General features: G+C 37.6%; 2 protein-coding genes across 7 annotated transcripts in view; one reads left to right on the plus strand and one right to left on the minus strand.

Moving 5' to 3' along the window:
• Window positions 1-18,757, minus strand: part of p2ry2 (purinergic receptor P2Y2) — a 44,620-nt gene that overhangs the window by 1,583 nt on the left and 24,280 nt on the right. The window contains exons 1-4 of one of the 3 annotated variants that reach the window (XM_023351134.1): window positions 4,438-4,625; window positions 1,470-1,820; window positions 459-627; window positions 12-357 (exon numbers count right to left, since the gene is read on the minus strand). In XM_023351134.1, the coding sequence (XP_023206902.1) occupies window positions 12-357; window positions 459-627; window positions 1,470-1,803 (849 nt within the window). In that variant the 5' untranslated portion in view covers window positions 1,804-1,820; window positions 4,438-4,625. Of the gene's footprint in view, window positions 1-11; window positions 358-458; window positions 628-1,469; window positions 1,821-2,856; window positions 3,415-4,437; window positions 4,626-18,757 lie in introns of those variants that run through there. The other 2 variants (XM_023351132.1, XM_023351133.1) reach the window with 2 other exon arrangements.
• The window catches only part of fchsd2 (FCH and double SH3 domains 2), a 60,756-nt gene continuing 48,508 nt past the window's right edge, over window positions 6,510-18,757 (plus strand). For all 4 annotated transcript variants that reach the window (XM_023351126.1, XM_023351128.1, XM_023351127.1 and 1 more), the window contains exons 1-2: window positions 6,510-6,793; window positions 14,251-14,348. In XM_023351126.1, the coding sequence (XP_023206894.1) occupies window positions 6,773-6,793; window positions 14,251-14,348 (119 nt within the window). In that variant the 5' untranslated portion in view covers window positions 6,510-6,772. The remainder of the gene's footprint in view (window positions 6,794-14,250; window positions 14,349-18,757) is intronic.

The raw sequence follows: 18,757 nt of genomic DNA on the forward strand, positions 1-18,757 counted from the left end.
TGGGGACTTACCTGTGATGGATTCACTTGTCTCAGGTATCTAAATGAATAGTAAAGACTTCTGGTCAGGTGAAAAGGAAGGAAGCACAGCATGAACGCCGCCAGCACAATAATGATCATCTTCACAGACTTCTGCTTTGACTGTTGTGCCTTCAGACCACCTCCTTCACCTTCACCTCTCTCATTAGACCCCCAGCCGGGCTCCAGAAGCTTCCGAACCATGAGGCCGTAGCAAACCATCACCACCATGAAGGGCAAGGCAAACATGATCACTGACACGACTGAGCTGTACACCAGGAAGTCATCAAAAAGCTCTGGACTGGTGGTGTCATAGCAGATTCGCTCTGTCTTTACAGCCCTGGAGGAGAAAATACGTAAATACATTCAAAGCTATAGAAGCAAAATGGCCGACTGTTCAGTTTTCAGTTGTAGGCAAGACGTAAAATATAGTTTAATCACCTTGTTCTTGAAAAGTAGAGAATTGGAGCCTGGCAGAATAAAACACATGCCCACACTGCTACAGACACCAGCCTGGCCCGACGAGCACTGACCCAGCTGAGCGAGCGGACCGGATGGCAGATACCAAGAAACCGATGGAGACTGATGCAGCAGAGGAATAGAATAGAACCTGCAAAGCAGATCAATAATTTTATGTTCTTCATAAATATTAATATGAGTAAATGTTCTATAACTTAATAGTAACTTGATAAACCCAATGCTGTTTTAAAGTTGTTCTTCATAATGCTATTTGTTCAGAAATATTCTCTAAAAATCTCAGAAAACTTCATAGAACAGCTGGTTTTACACTAATATTAAATCACACATAGATAAACCCTATGTGCTAATTATTTGACTTTTTTTATTTTAGATTTTTCTGACACTAGTTTTCTTCATTGAGAGTTCATCAAATAGGCTTCAGTCCTGCAACTTTTACATGTGTCCTTTGTCCTGTGCACTGCATTTGAATGGTGAACTTTCCTCACCAGCATTTAGTCATGCTTCCCTGCTAAAGAGATAATATTTGAGGCAAGGGTAATAAAGCAGAGTGACATCTACATAAAAGTTGAAGGACTCTGACCATCAAGGGATACAGTTTGAGACCCCTGGAAAGTCTATAAAATTTATAGAAGGCTAACATTAAGAAACTGGGTAGATATTGAAGCTATTGTTGTATTGAATCTCCATAATTTATTGCACAAATGTGTTTGTCAGAAAAAAAACAAACCATTAAGTAGTGATTTGTGGATTCTTCAGTAACAGACCATTGAGATACTGTTAAGATTTCACCACGCCTTGTTGATTATATGCAATGCTAACACGTATCATTATGTAGTCTTGATATTTGGCAGTGATATATCATATTATGGCCAAATGGCAAATATGGCATGATTTTACATTGCTCTACCGCTTCCTCTATGTATCAGATTTCAGATATGTGTGTGTGCTGTATCATAGGTGTGTGTGACATACCATACAAGTTGGCATAAAACAGGAAGCGTATCAGCTTGCAGATCGGCTCACTGAAGGGCCAGTCGTTCTCGTCGGCATAGTAGAAGATGAGGAAGGGAAGAGTGAAGATGTAGAGTGTGTCACACATCGTCAGGTTGAACATGTAAATGGTGGAAGGCTTCCATCGCTTTGTACGGAACACCATCACAAAAAGAGCTGTGGCGTTCAACGCCAGACCAATGACGAAAACCAGGGCATAGCTGACGGGAAGGAGAATGAATTTAAAGTCTTCGTTAAATCGACAGAAAGAGCTGGAGTTGGAGCGGTTGGTCATGTTGATGTGAGAGTAGGCCATGCTGATTGTGACAGCACCTGAGGGGAAGATTTAGACTGGTTACTTTAATATTCAGGCATTATTCAGAGGGCATGTAGACACAGGAATTGTGCCACTGTCCTAGGACACTCATCTTGTTCTGATTCAGCAGCACAATTCAGAACAAATCATGCAGAGGGATGTTCAAAGTTACTCAGCAGAGATTGAGTCATTTGATTGTTGATTTAGTATTTTCTATTCGAGTGGGCGCTAGAATTAATGAGAGAAAAATATGAAGTCCTATAAAATTGGGAAAATAATTAAAATGATAAATATTATATGCGACTGTAAATATGGATTTAATTAAAATTCATGAATTTCTTTTGCTCTCCTGAATGAGTACAAAGATTTGAACATTTCAAGATGTGGGATTTATAGGTTTTACAACTAAATGTAAGGTGTTTCTTTATCTATTTACACAGATTATGTTGCAACACAATATTTATTGCAGCCGCATTTCCATACAGATAATCAACAGTCACCCTCACAATCTGCATGCCTACGTTTTTGAAGACTCACAGCTGTGCAACAGAAGAGAAAAATAACTTTCTAACTCAAACCAGACTGAGTTTCAAAACTGTTTGAAGACTTTATCTCCCGCAAGCAACAACAGTGCCTCACTCAGCTTCAGCTGGCATTTCTGTGCAGTGACCATCTTAAATCAGTCATGCATTAACATAACACAAACACAATTTATTTATGCAAATATAACAGCAAACCTTTTCCCATGTCAGTTTGGGGAAAAAAAACTGCAATTTTGTTGTTCTCTTTCTGTTTTCTTTGTAAAACGAATCTTCTGTTCCCCATGAACGTTCCCCTTACAATGTCCTTTTGAAATTGTGGAAGGCTAACTTTCCCTGACAACATTTAAGAATGAGCCACTTCTTAAAAAAATCTACCCAGTTCTCCTAAATTTCAGTGTGCAAAGCGGGAAAAACTAAGCACATGCAGCTATGCAAGAACATCCTGTACTTTCCAGATGAAGTAGTTTCTCACATAGATCTATAAAACTGATAAAATTAAAGGGCTACTTACATTAAATGAGAGTTTTAGCGCTGCCTCTCCTAAGCGAGGAATCCTCAGCGTGCTGCTTTTTTGGCAGAGTGTACAAGTAGGAACTTTAGGTTGGTGAAGAACTTGGAGGTGTGCGCTAGACTGACAAGCTGCAGCCTGCACACTTTACCCTGAGGGCTCGGATACTATTTCTCCCATTTACAGCCTTAATCTGTCCAAATCTTTGATCTTACATGCATAACATCTCAAAAATATATCAAATTGAAAGTCTTATTAATTGTTTATTCTGCCAAGACACATAGAGAAAAAAACATGGATAAATGAAGACAGAGTCCACAGGGAGCAAGAAAATAGTATAAGAAAGTTGCAGGTGTGCATAATATGGTTAATACAAAATGTATTTCCTATACAGATACAGGAAATACATTCTGGCAATATGGCAATTTAATGTTATTTATAGAACGTGAAATATGGACATTTGTCTTCATTTTTGTCATACCACAATTAAGTAATCTATATAGGAACGTTTCATGTTTTGCTACTTTGTTAGAACGGTTTTGGCACGTTAGTGTAATTGGTTTTTTTTGTGTGTGTGTGTGTATTTCTCTTTAAAAATCTATAAATAAAACATAACTGTTTAAATTAGGACTTTTATGAAAAGAATAACAAAGAAGTTATTATAGACACAAACACTTCTTTGTTAGGAATTTGCTGGGATTGGTTAAAATTAAACCAGTCCAATTTCAAAGAGACTGGTCTGATGAAGAGACTTGTTTAAAAAGATTGTGGTGGTGACACCCCCATCATCACAGTGCCTCCACCAAAAGCTGTTTGACATTTGTCAGTTTTTCATTAATACAACCCACATATTCAGTGCATTTTTGTTATTAATATGGCACTATTTAAGAGGACTTAAACAAGCTTTTCAACAGTAAAAACGTGTATCCAAAAAGTACTGTTCCATCAAAAATAAAATCAACCAAACAAACATTTATTTGTTTTTGGGCTATATTTATAAAGGGTTTTTATTTTTATTATGACTATTGCAGATTTATTGCTTAGATATTGCATTCTGTCTTCTTCTTGTGCACACTTGATATCCCCATTGACACCGCTTTCCCACTTTATAGCTAAGCCACTACTGTTACAGTTAAAGGAAGGAACTAAAGCCTAAACCACTGTTTTTCTCATGAACCCTGAAGGCAAAAATATTATCATTGCTGATCTCAATCTTCTGAAGTAAAACAATAATACTATTGTCCACATTTAAAATACAAGGCTTCTAAAGTTATGCTGCTCTCAAATATCGAAACATGTTCACCACCACAACCATATTTCTATTTAAACTTTTATAAAACTGATAAATGTTTGGCAGGCAAGCTAGGAGAAGGAAAAAAAAACAGTGTAAGCCAGCCAACTGATGTAACACGGTGTACTCATCCCCAAGGTGCACTGTTTATTGCAGCAAGAGTTTGTCTGCCCTTGATGTGGTGCAAGATATGAAAATGTTTCTTGAGATTGCTTTATTCACTGGAAAACAAACAAGCTTTAACATAGGAGACACCGTGTCTAGAATATAGTGTATAGGATCTGCTTTCTTACCTTAATTCGGCCAAAAGAAAACAAACCATACATCAAAATAATTGTCTCAGTATCCTCTTGAAATACAATATCATCCAGAAATGAATGTCATCCATTTTCTTTCCTGCCTTGAGCACTAACTGTAGATGTGTTTGGCTTCAATGAATAGCCTCGTGTGGGTGTATGTGAGGTGTTAATATCGAAAAGGAAGGTGAGAAGAGGCGCTTAATGTCTTACCTGCTTTTAGAAACTCTGTGCATTAATCATTAACTGTTCCTCACCCTTACATGTATGTCACCATAGAGGGCATACACCTTGCCTTTTCCTCTGTTAGCCAGTATTACTATTTCACTGGAGCCATACTGTCTGGTCAAATAATTTGATAATGGCTTTATGAGAATTCTTTAAATACATTTGCTCTGAAAACCTTGAAATTAAGATAATCTGCTTTGGGAGAGGGGGGAACTTTCAAAATCAGATTAGTGAAAAGGAAGTTCTTTCCATGATTACTAACACGTATTAGTCTTGAACGGCTTGGACCATTTCCTTTGCCAAAGGTTACATTTCACTGTGGAGAAAACGTGGTGGGATGGGAGGAGTGGTTTAAGCTGTTCTGAGGCATTATAGTCATATAATTCAGAGGTTAGGAAAGACAATTTGCACATAAACTTTATGTATCTTTCTTTGTTGGTTTAGATTTTTTGTATTGCTTTTTTAATTAATAACAACAATCCATGCAGGGATGTTTTTATTACCTGACAAATAGATTTTAATCAGTTTTATCAAGCTTTTTAAAAGGTGTGTTTAGAACTATTAATCCATTCATCTGTTTGCTTTGCACTGCTTATCTTAGCAAAGCTGTAAGGGGGTTCAGCAGTCATTGGGTGAAAGGCAGAGTTAACCCTGGACAGGTCGCCATTTCATCACAGGGCAGCACAGAAACACTCAGGACAAAAAAACCCCAACAAATAAACAAACACACAAACACCCCCCCCCCCCCCCCCCCCCCCCACACACACACACACACACACCCACCCCCGCACACACCCCCACAAACTCCTAAGGGCAATTTAGAGAAACCAATTGACCTAACAGTCATGTTTCTGGACTGTTGGAAGTGTCCAGGGATCTTTTTATGTGACCAACATGTTTCCTCTGATTGGAAATAGTAACAATTCCCCAGACAAAGTCCTGACAAGAATTTGAAGAAGATGGGAGGCTAAAGGCTAGTGATGGCACACAGCTCTTCCAACCTCAGAGATTTGGAGCTCATCACCCAGTATAACTGGCTCAGACCAGTGAAAACACACAAACCTGGTCAGCAGTTATAAGAAGGAGTTGATTAGGGGAGCAACAACAAAGATTTTTACACCACTGTTTGAGGATGTCTCCCCCCATTTACATTTTTCTCTTAAATTACAACACAAAAATCTTTAATAGGAATCTGCTGCCTAAAATTTGAGTTATTAAAAAAAACTGTTTAAATTGGAAAATGTTTTTTTTCACAAATTTCACAGCTTCATCCTAATTGGAGAATTGGAGATTATATTATATTACATTATATTATATTATATTATATTATATTATATTATATTATATTATATTATATTATATTATATTATATTATATTATATTATATTATATTATTAAGCGATAAGAGCCATTTTCATTGTGTATTTAAAAACGATCGATTTTTCCTTGATCGACTGCGGTTTCTTGTTGCTATGCAGCTCCGTCTCTTGCCTTTTCTTCTTACTCATGCTGATAGACGTTCGGGAGCGAAAAAAATAAATATACTTTTGTTGGATAACCCCGACAATAAATTGCAGTCAGTATCTCCATCAGTCACCTAGTCTTCATGTTTGCCTTCAAAAAAATATCTGCGGGCGCGTTAATCGAGGTCACGCCGGTGGAGAAACAAATAAATTGTGCTGTGCCGCTCTTGGTGTTTGTTTTTTTTTTTTTCTACTACCAAACAGATATCACTGGTGTCCACATGGTGGCGCCGTTGAGCTTAATTTGCTGAAAACACTCTCTCCTTCCCTCTGCTCTTTCTTTCTCTGCTGCCTACAACAGTACAGTACACTCTCGTAGTGGCAGCAGCCAGCACAAGCGTGTGCAGTGCCTCCTCGTAGCTTCGGCTCTCAATAAAACTGGCCATTTATCATCAATCATGGCCGCCGGAGTACAGATTTAACTCTCCGTCTTCTCCTCCCTGTCGACTTTTAAAAGGAGTAGGGGGGATTTCTGTTTGAAGAAGGCGAAAGATTATTATTGGCCCCACACGGATTTGGATTTCCTCCTGGAATTACAGTACATCTCGCAAGGGAAATACCATTCATGTCAAATCCCCAACATGCAGCCGCCGCCGAGGAAGGTGAGTGATTCCCAGGGTCCGTTATGTTTTTAGCTGGCAGCTCGTTCACACAATGACAAATAACGGCGGTGTTAAACCTCAGAAGGAAGTAATTTATTGAGCCCACACAACAAACGTTTGTCAACACAAGGTTAAAGATATCAGATGGGCGAGCTAGCATGGCGAGTTAGAAACCTTTATTGACATTAATGTGCATCTGTCCAGCCGTCAAAACGTCTAACCGCGTTAGCTACAAGGCGCTAGGTGGTCTGCTACAAGACGTTTTAAACAAAGCCCCACACTGTTGTATTGACTGTAACACCGTGGCTGTCATTTTAACGCGCGTTGTTGTGGAAATAACTTTAAATGTGGTGTTTATTTGTTGCATTTAAGTGCACAAGTACCAACCAAAGCCCAGTGTTGTTGTTCTGCTAATTTATGCACGCTGTCAGATTTGTGACAGCTTTTGTTTCCAGAAGGTAGAACGACAACGGGCTTTTGTCCAATGTGATGCATAATCTTTTTTACTTTAGCGAAAGAGTATAAATCAAACGAGGGTCACATTGGTTCAGCTGTAAGGAAGCTGAGCTTGCAGAAGCTAAAAATCACACGCCAGAGCCAGGTCTGATGCTGGCTTATTGATTTGTGTTTTACTCTAGAGTGGAGAGACGTCTCTACAGCACCCTGAAGCACAATGCTGTCTGCGAGCATCGTATTTAATTTGAAAACTAAAGAGAGGTCAAATAAGGAACTCAAATACAGTGGAAATGGAGTTGTTCTTACAAGCTTTAAATCCTTTGTTAGTATTTTTAATTTTTTAAAAGAACACCTTCAGTTAAGCTTAGTGTATATGTAGAGCACCAATTGACAACAAGTTCATCTTAAGTCTTTTTCAAAAGACAAAATACATATTCCAGTGCATTCCAGTATTATCAGATTGAAATTCATATTTAATTGCAGATCTGTTAGTTTCATCTGATTGTAATGCACCCCTACAGTTGGTAAAAAGTATGGGTGCACCGACTGCTGTCTTCTGGACGATCACCAGCCCCTTCTAATTTTGGACAATACAATTTTTTTTTTCTGAAACGTGAGTAAATATTGTGACAAAGTCATTGACTACGCAACAGTGGGGTGACGAACATTTAGATGTGACCTGGAGCGCTGGTCTGTGAGTCAGCCCTCTGGCACGGGCGAGCAAAAGGTTGATTTTCAGACGTTTGCAGAGGTAGATAAGACCAGTGGATAAAATTTATTCCTCTTGCAAGTATCGGCTGACCGCTGATCTTCCAAAATTAAAGAAATCAGATTAATTGAGTCTTCACATCTGTGTCCTCCCTCAACCTGAGTAAGCACATGGGGACAGTGGAAAGAAACGGTTCCCCTTTAATAGAGAGAAACCTCCAGATGAACCAGGCTCTAATTGAGGAACCATCACTTCAACCAACTTAGGGTTGAGAGGAAAGGAAGGAGACAAAGAAAAACATAATGAAGCGTACCTCCATATTTTTAATAGGAAAGAAAAAGAAATTGGGCACAAGTAGTTAATGGCAGTAAAAACTATGTTAAGGGATTCGACCATGGATAAACCAGGAGTACTTTCTAAATGCACAAAAAGCTAACACAAGATTAATGGTATCAATAGCGCCATCAAAAGCTCCTTCCAGTAAAGACACTCAGAAAGACATAATAAAGCACTGGGCTAGGAATGGAAGGAGAAACATAAAGAATGCAAGTAGAGTCGTCAACAGCTTTGTCAATGACTCCGTCCAGGAAAGAGATGCAGAAGCACTGGGGTGGGAATGCTTTGTACTGGAAGGAAAACTACACGTATGATTCAAGTAATTAATGGTCACAATAGCAGCAAAAGTTTTGTTCAACAGTCCAAAATGGCTAAGCACTGAATCACTGGACTAGGAGTCATTTCTACTGAAAAGAAAAATAAAGAGAATATCAGAAGTTAATGTGCAGCATTAAGTGTGAATAACCCATAAATGGAGAGAGAGTAAAGATAGCAGAGGGAAGAAAGTTGGTCAGAAAGTCTTCTAGTAGCCTACGCCTCCCACTGCTTATCTATAGAGTTAGGGTACGATAACCTATACCAAAGAAAGCCTAAGAAAAAGATTTAGGCCTACTCTTAAGAGTAGACTGGACAAAGACCAATGACTGGTTCTATTAGAGCTTGACTGAAAGATCACCCTCTAGATTCTGTTTTCCGAAGTCTCTGTTGGTGTTACGGTGAGCTTAAACACAGCTTTGTTGGTTCAATACATTTTATACAGGTTGAACTCTAGAACAAAAGCAAACTTGGAAATATTCCGATGAATAAATCGGAGTTTGACTATTTATTTTGATGAGCGGTAATGTGAGGGAGCTTTAAGTAAGCGACTTCTAACACAAGCGCGATCGTTCTTGTGACGATGATGCAATGTTTGAGGAACTGGTAATTTCTTTATCTCTGTCCAATTTTGCCTTCTATTTTATAAGAAGGCAATAATGGAAATACAGTAAATGCATGCTGTATTTGCACACAATGGACAGTGACTGGAAGTATTTCTCACTGCTTTTTGTTATGTGGAGTCTTAAAGCAGATGCATGGTAGGCAGTGTTCCCCTGTAAGTCTCTGTGCAGATGTCTTTTAATTATCACATATCTCCCCACTGTGCTTCTTAATGTGCTGCCTTTCTACATGTCAAATCATGCCCTTAAAACTCACCCATTTTGCAAGGTTCTTTCATAAATGAGGCCATGGTGAGCAGAGGCCACTCTTTGCTGTCTTTTTGATCAATTTTATGTCAAAATTATTTCAAGAATTAACACAAATTAACCAAAAGTACAGCTTTTTTTTTTTTAAACACTCTGCCAAGGTGGCTGACACACGCTATCCTCTCAACCCGCAGCACCACAGCCAGAGTGTATCAGTGTTTGGCTGTTAGATACAAGTATTTTCTCCCTCCCACAGCGACACATCCAGCCCCTGAAGTGTTTTGTCTGTGTCTCAGCCCATCTGCTAACAAACTGAGCTATTTGAGCCCCATATATTAGTTTGATGTGACTTAAATTATAGATGGCTGCTTCTGGGTTAACACAGACTAATAGATTAAGAGTGTCTGTGTGAGGCAGAGGCGGGAGTGAACCCAGCAGAGCAGCTTTTTCTCAAAGATATGATGTATTGATTAAATATTTAGCTTTTTTTCTCTAGCAATTTTAACGGGATATAAAAACTAACAAAAACGTATGTAAAGGAGTTAGTTGTGGAGTGTGTCTGAAACACAAGGAGGGAAAGTGAAAAATTACCTTCAGCAGATGAACAGTGTAAAAGTACTGACAGTGAGAAATACAAAAATGGAAGCATATGCCTGACATTGGACCTGAGAGATGGCATATGCATCATTCAGATTTCAGCGGAATGATGCTGTGCCTTGCAAAAGTACATGTGCTTGAACTTCCTCCACATTTGCACAGGTTGCAATCACAAACTTCAATTTATTTGGCTGTTTTCGAACAACACATTAGTGCTTTATTGTAATGTGAAAGAAAAATTCCAAGTTTTCAAAAATGTATGCATTGTACAACATTTGTCCACCAGTGGAGCTACATTTCTATTTCACTATTAACAGATCAGCTTGCACACCAAGAAAACACATCTAGGAAAGTATTGTCTTCATTCCTCAGCTGAGGTAGACTAGCTGGAAAGCATTTACCTTTCCAGCTAGTCTGGAAAGGTAAATGAATGGACCTCTATTATTAACAATAATAGAAGTCCATTATTGTTCTTTTTAAATCAAATTTGCCTTGATCCACAACATGAAGATGAGTTTTCAAGTCATTTAAGTACCTACCTTTTAACATTTTGTCTTGTGATTAAAGAACCATGCATCTATTACTGTTTTGGGGTTTCCAAATAAGTGGATCAAATGCTCAGAAACTTAATTTTTTCTCTGTTGCACCAAATGCATTCTTGGCTTATGACAAACTGCAAACAGATCTTCTTCTAATGACTTTCTTCATTCCACTTTTTTATAAAGAACAGATTAATAAAGTGCAGGTCTGTGGAACATAAGGGCTAAAAACCATCGTACACCACACTTGTATTCTTATTTTTTTACTTTAAAAAAGGTAACATAGGACATTTTAGTGTCTGAGTCTGGTATTTCTAGACACAACATCAATTTATTCATCTAGTTTAGAAACATTTCATGTCTGAATAATTCATAAGTCTGAGTTAAGTACCTTTCCAAGTCAATTAAATAGCTCTCTGAAAATGGTTAGGTACTGAAAAGAAAGTGGCTAAAAAGCAGCTGAAGTCTAAAAGAAAATTTGGAAACACATTTAGGGAGCCTGAAGAAATACTGATTAACAGCAGTTTTAAAGTATGACGAGAAATTTGAATTTGAAAGCACAACAAACATAAGTTAGGAAACATTCAAGACCTTTTCATAACGTACACAGGGATGTGTTTTGAGGTCAGCTTGCTTTGATAATAAAGAGGACTGTTGCTTCAACTGCTTTTATTATATTTTCTTCATTTTTTTTCAAATCTGTGTCTACAAATGTCTGTGATTTTAATCAAAATTTTTAATTTGCTGGTTGTCTCTGACACTTTTTAAAACATTTGTTAACTTCTTTATCTTACAATTCAAGTTTAGTGGACAATCAGAGTAAAGTGAGACAGACGTAGAAAAGTCACCTTCACTCCTTCACTGTTCTTGCACTTTCCACTGCAGTGTAGTCCACGTCATTGTTTTATAATCTCAAGAATCTTGCTAAAAACTGTGTGTGAAACAGAAGTGCACATATTTCAGCTTAGCAAAAAATGCTTTGTGTTTTTGTGAACATGCCCCATGGATACTGTTGTATCCTCAATTTGACTTTCAAGTTCACATATAAACAACATAAATTTCATAATAATTTTAAATTTTTAGTGTCACTTTTGAGCCTTTTGATTTTTGGGTTGATCAGATTCTGCAATGGACAATTGAAGTCCATTGTAAACTGGAAAGAATGTTTTATGCTTAAAGGTCTGGTTTACAATGTAAATAATTGATTGTAGGAGCAATAAAAAAAAAAATATCTTGGAGGAATCAAATTGTTTTGGAAATTGAGGTATTTTCCCAATCAAAACTCCATCGATTGCCAGCTTAGTTAACATTGTCATCAAGAGTAAATGTGTCACCTTCTTCCTTGTTTCTGGTCTTTCCATCTCATTCTCTCTTTTTCTGTTTTTATTCATTTCCTTCCTTGCTCTTCATGTTTCATGTCCTTTTCTTCTCACACCCCGCTTACCTCCTGATCCCCATATGACCCGCTTCTTTTTTTTTTTTTACCCCTCACTCCTCCTGTGGTTCCCTCTGAGCAATAGAAGGTGAAATCAAGTGAAGTGCTTTAGCCCTGTTAATGTAATGAACCACTCCCCCCTTATCTTCAGCGGAGCAGCTGATGGAGAAAAAGGAAGTTCCCTCTCTCTGCCTCTTTCTCTCTTTCTCTCGTTGTGTGTAATGTGTTGTTGATTGTTTTGTCTAGAAGCGTCATGAATTTGCCCACTGTTACCGTGGTGAATAGATGATGGAATTCAGGCCACAATGCTCGGTGACCTTCTCTGTTTGGCTGGAGATGTGCGGTTGTATATTAAGGGTCTGCTTTGTCCCCTAATAAAAGCAGGGACAAACACACTGTCCTGTTTTTAGCACAGGACAGTGTGAATGGATATGGCTTACTCAGCAAAACCCATTTGTATGTGAGATTAAACTTTATGCATCTTTTTATGGCACTCAGTAGGGTCTATCTGTTTCTTAAAGTTGCCATCAGAGTAGCTTCTGTTTCATCAAATGGCAAAGAAACTGCAGTCATATTTTGTGAACCACATCCTTTTAGTCCAATATTTGAATTTAAATACCTTCAGATGCTGACTTTTTTGATCCAGAATGTCTTTAGTGTTTTCGTTCAGATTAATGAATAAAGCACACAGTTATGCTACTACAATTCTTTAATTGATAATTATGTTTAACAGTCTTGTCCAGTGTGTAATTACTAAATCTGATCTACAGACTGTTGAGATGGAGAGGCTAACCAAACACATCAGAACATACTAGAAGTAAAAAAAAAAGTCTTTGTCATCTCTAATCCCTTTCAGAGAAAAAAAAATGTTGAAAAGTTGCTTAGGGAACAAAATTATTTAATAATGGAATTTACCAAGTCTTTCTGCCCTGAACAAACATTGTTGTATGTTTATTTTCTAGATTATAAATATTATTACTTCTTGTGCCCCTGTCTAGGGCTGTTTAAAATTAAAAAGCAAATAATTGCACAACTATCGCTTAATATTGCAACCATACCTTGGGCTGCCAGCAGACTGCATGCTCATAGCAGACTTCCTTAGCCCCAACCTGTTGCTGTTTTCTACATTTTCATTTGGCTTAGAAGTTGTTATGCTTTGCCCTTGGTAACAAAATGACAAATTTGTCAGTCAGGATATATTTCCACAGATAGTCGAGCTGTAGAAACTAAGTCTACATAATAGGAAAAAAGTCAAAATAGTAATAAACTATACAGATAAAACTATACCTGGTATATTTCATATGTTCAACTGTTTTACTTTTGTGCTTTTGCTTTTAAATCTTTGGTAAAACCCAGTGAAGCCATGAAGCTCAGGTATTTCAACTAAAAGACATCATACTGTGAATTAAGCCGATTGCAATTAATTAAGTAATCACATGATTAATTAAAATGAGCTCAATATTTTCCATACTGATGATTAATATTTTTTGAAGGGCAATTTTGTTTACAGAGTCATCATAATGCATTTTATTTATGGTTTATATGGCATGTGTGTTTATATATTTATTTATTTTTTTATTGTTTTTGGTTGCTGTATATTGGATATTTGAAATGTTTTCCAGTACCAGTGGGGAGTGTCCTTTTCAAAATTAAATTAAAGTAATCATTCCATTATCAATATACTACATAAAAATATTACAATATTTTTGTTTAACGCTATAAGTTCTGGGGCAGTTTATTGTCCAACAAAGTTTTTTTGTTTTTTTTTTTGTTTGTGACAAGCCCAGTGTTATTCTAAAAGCAGTCCATGCCTCTTGAACCTAAGGGCATCATTCTTTCACATGTTTTATTTTGTGACTTTTAGCAATTTAATCTAAACCTCAATCCAAACGGGTGCAATAAAGGCATGATGAGTTGTGAACTGATGAATTATTACATATTAAGGTGTCAATATATGCAGCAAAATATTGCATTCTTTTAACTGTAGATGTTTTTGCAATCAAGAAAGATGTTAAGAAATCCTGTTTCTCGTAAATAGTATTGTAATAAAAATCAAGAAAGGAAAACTAAGAATTCTTGAGAAGGGTTATCAGTTGGTGAGTGACAGTCAGAAGATGAGATAAGATGCCCCCAGGGAAGAGAGATAAGGAAATGATTAATCTCTATTTTATTTATTTATTTTCTTTTGCTGTTTTCTGCAGGTCAAAGTGACGCAGGAACTAAAAAACACTCACACGGAGCAGATGACAAGGCTGCACTTTAAACATCAAACTGAATGTGACCTGCTGGAAGACATGAGGTATGACGGATCTCCGCTCTGCGTGAATCGCTCTAACACGATCCTCTGTCAAAGTATGAAAAAGGAAAAGCTAAAGCAAAATGGCAGATGTTTGGAAATCTTGTCGTCTGATTTGCACGGCAAAGACGCGCTTACACAGAAACACAAAGAAAGACGGAAAAGGAGGCAGCTAAGGAATTAGAGGGAAGTGACGCGTGAGAAAGACATAAACCGAGGAGGGAGCTTGTCATATTGTGAAGGAATTTCCAGCTGTCCTTTTTCTCGTCTATGCTCGTTTTCTTTTCAAAATATCAATCTATGTCACCCAGATCCTAGGATATTCTATGTCCATTCGCACTATCATTCAATCTGTTTCTTTACTTTTCCTCATGACACACGAGTCGACAGTTTCATCCGACAGCCGAAACTGTCCAGATTTAGGATAAAACCTCAATTCCCTTTCTCAGTTTCAGTTTCTCTGTTGACTAAACATTGATTACTTATGACAACAACAAAAAAAAAAACCTGAGCCTTTCTTCTCCCAGTGCTGTCCTCTGCTCTGTCTCAACTCTCCTCTCTGTCTCCCTCCCTCTCTCGGGAGGCAGCTCCAGCTGTTTTGGGACCAGACTGGCCTGTTGCTGCAGGGGTTTTGGAGAGTGAGCAAGGCTCAGGTCTCACTGGTGGGAGATTGTGAGAGCCAGTTAAACACATGCGACCACAACGTCTCGGTTGTGTAAGTCGGCGCGAGATCAAGCTTCATACCTCTGGTTAAAGAGCTCAAAACTTGTCCTTGTCATCCTCATCAGTGGGGGAAAAAAAGAAAGCTGCCTGTAGTGTTTTCTCAGTATGATACTCAAGCTTTTAATGTTTTGTAATTATTTGTGATGATGCACTTTGATGGTGGTAAAATGGGGAGCAGCGGGGTTTTGTAGTGATTGGGGAAGTCGTCTTTGATTAGGTGGCTGGGGCCTGGGCCCCCGCAGTGACCCGCATCTGTTTGCTGTTTGTTTCCTTAAGCAAGTCATTATGGCTATTGTCATAAAGAGCCACAATTTGATTTTAATACAATTCTGCAACATACCAGTGATCACATTGATAGGTGCAGTGCCTTGCTTAAGTGTTTACCACTAAAACCTTTTCACATTTTATCTTTTATACAGCAGCCAAACAAAGTTTATTGGGATATTATTTGCTAGAACGACACAAAGCAGTGCATACTTGTGAAGTAAAAGGAAATGATATATGCTTTTTTATTTGTTTTCAGCCCCTGGAGTCAATACTGTGAAGAACAACATTTTGTTACAATTACAGAGGAAAGATCTTTGCTCTTTGCAAACAACTGGTGCTAGGTCAGACTGGATGAATGGCATTTTGAACAGCAATTTTCAAATATTGCCACAGATTCTAACTAGGCATTTTGTCTGCACTTTGACTAGGCCATTTTACATGAACAAGCTGCGATCTAAACCATTGAATAGTAGCTCTGGCTGTGTGCTGGAAGGTGAACTTTTGACTCATTCTGAAGTCGTCAGCAGATTCCAACCAGTTTTCTTCCAGGATTTCTTTTAATTAAAAATCTAATAAATAAATAAATACTGTGATTAATAAATAATGAATAAATATACCATAAGTTAAATTAATTTCCCTATGAAATAAAACAATAGATAGATAGATAGATAGATAGATAGATAGATAGATAGATAGATAGATATTTGTTTTACTTTTTATTGCAAGCTCTTTTTATTTTATGTTCTTGTATTCAGATGAGAGTGTGGAGTTTTCTTCCTGTTATTCATTAATTCAATTAATTTATGTTGGTTCTTCCCATAAACTCTCATGAAAATAAGTTGAACTTTGTGTGTGTAATGTGACAAAATGTGGCTGAGTTTGAAGAAGGTTTTACATTTATAATTAATGTCACAGTAAAGATGGAGTACATCCTTTTTAGGTTTTATGTCATTTCCAGAATATTGAATCTGTTGGTTTAGTTTTTTGTGTACACGTGGACAGTAAAATTGTTTGTTTTTACCATGCCTGCGTATATGAAAAAAAGGCTCATCAGTTGCTTGAACTCTGTAAGAATTAATCCGATAAAGTATGGAGACTGACCTTTGAAATGATTGAAGCATACAGCAGGGCAACAAAACGTCTGGCCTCATGAGACATTTTTTCAGAGTTGAAAAGTGCATATTTTTCCACATGAAGAATACATTAAATGCAGCGCCTTAATCCCAAAAGCTGCTCTGAGGTTTTGCTGAGGTTATTTACTCTCATCAGACCACTGGGGAGCTTGAATAAAAACACTCTCTGCACTTGCCCGCAAAATCTATAAGGTTCAGGATGACGGTGGAAGACTAAGCAATGCTGGTGAGAAGAAAGATGAGAGAGGGATGGTGATGTGTTTAATCTTCTGGTTTGATGTCTTGTGCAGGAATGGTCAGAAAAAGACAGGGAGGAGAAAAAGATGTGTAGTCAGTGGGTTCAACTTGGTGTCCTCAATCCACCTAAATCCCCCTATATACTCTTATATCTGACTCAACAGACATACACTCATCACTGTACTGCTGCTGACTGTTAAAATCAGCTCACAAACAGAACCTGTATGTTTGTATTCCTCTCATTTTGGTTACACTGGCATTCATCATGCCATTTTGCTGCCTTTCTGCAGTGTATTTTATGAATGACAAGAACATGTTTTTCTGTCTTTAAGTCTTTAAAATGTTTTCGGCTCAAGGGAAATATTTTTTTGAGAACAGTTGCACAACGTTTATATTTTTCTGACGCATCAATAATCATCAAATAATCAGTAAAAGAGCTGGTGTTGATGGTGCTGATGGTGCAGGATTTGACTGGAATCTCAATGTGATTCCCATCCTGACCTGCTGGAAGGGAATTATGAAAACGATAATTGAAATTTGCGATGCACACAGATTTATTGACCGATTCCTGGGATTTGTCTGTGCATATCATTAAAGCGTAATGGCTCTCCATGCTGAGTAGTGAGATGAAGCTCACCACTTTGAACCTAGAATTCTCTCAGGGTCCTGTTTTGTGCGTCTTCCATAATTTAAATGCACGGGGAACAGAAAATCAAAACCTCAGATTAATGCAAAACTATTCTGGAAAAGCAATTAGGTAGGATTGTCTTTGTATTTCACAGAATTATGCTGCAGAAAACCTCAGCTGCTGCTCTAAACAGCAGAGAACTTGTAACCGATAAAGTGCTATTAATCATAATCAGCATTAACACAGCCACCCTATTCCCATTTCACTTGAGTCCCTGTAAGAGCAGAGATTGATTATCTTTGGCTACACTGTGTAGAGGAATTGTTACACTGTAAAAGTGACAATCCCTGAAAATAGCTTTTTGAAATGAACGATGAGTCCATGTATCCACAGAGGTCCGTTTAACAGGTTACATTTCAGCAGCTGTGACTGATCAAAGCAGTAGTTGACTGTGATATTGTTCTGCTGTAGTTTGTTTTTGTCAGACTGTCGTATAATAATAATTTATTTGATGGAATGGGAAAATTGTGTAAGTTATTTGTTTGGAGCATTAGGAGTTGGGTTTTTACTAATTACAATATATTTTTGTTTAATCTATTAGCTTAATTTTCTTAAATAATCTAAATGAAAAATCAACAATTTTCTAAGAGTCAAAGATTTTGCGGCAACCATTTCAGCAGATAATTATTAATGCAGAGTGTTTGTTTAGTCGATGTCTGCATAAGTAGCATCACTTTGAGCTTTTCTTTGTTTTCCACCTGTCGATTTAGAGAGCTTTCCTAAATAAGATAAAACCCTTCTACGTTCTAGCACAGCGTCTACGTGATCTGAAGAATCTCCCGTGGTGATCATGCAGTGTGAAATCACAGCAGCTCTCTTCTGTCTCTATTTCCGTCTGTGACTCAGGCGGCTGATCTCAGTCAGTCTGCTGTTAACCAGTGATTTTAGCTGTTTCCTCATGTTTAACTCCTCGTTTTTTTGGGGGGGGTTACCAGAGAACCCCTTGCCCTCATTAAACTAAACACTCTTTCATCCTTAAGAACATGAACATGGAGACACTCATCCACTTCTTGGCCACTCTTTATGCACTCAAGTATTTCCCATCAGGCACATTCACTCTTTCTTTCCTTGTTTTGCACTTCTCGCACAGCTGATGCTGACATGATTTCCTGACTCATATGCCTTGCAGTTACAACAATGAATTAATCATAAGCAGAACGAAGCAGAAGGAGTATTGGAGGAAACAATAGTGGAGGAAGAATAATAGAAGCAGAGAGCAAAAAATGAGACGAATTAAAAAAAAAGAAAACAAGAGTACAGAGATTAATGAACAGCATGAGCAGGTTTTAAGAAGTGGAATAAATCTGATGAGTACAACGTATTATTGCTCACAATTGTTAACATTTTTCCACTGCTGTAAGAAT

The sequence above is a fragment of the Xiphophorus maculatus genome, chromosome 18 (genome assembly GCF_002775205.1).
Source record: "Xiphophorus maculatus strain JP 163 A chromosome 18, X_maculatus-5.0-male, whole genome shotgun sequence".
Taxonomy (NCBI): domain Eukaryota; kingdom Metazoa; phylum Chordata; class Actinopteri; order Cyprinodontiformes; family Poeciliidae; genus Xiphophorus; species Xiphophorus maculatus.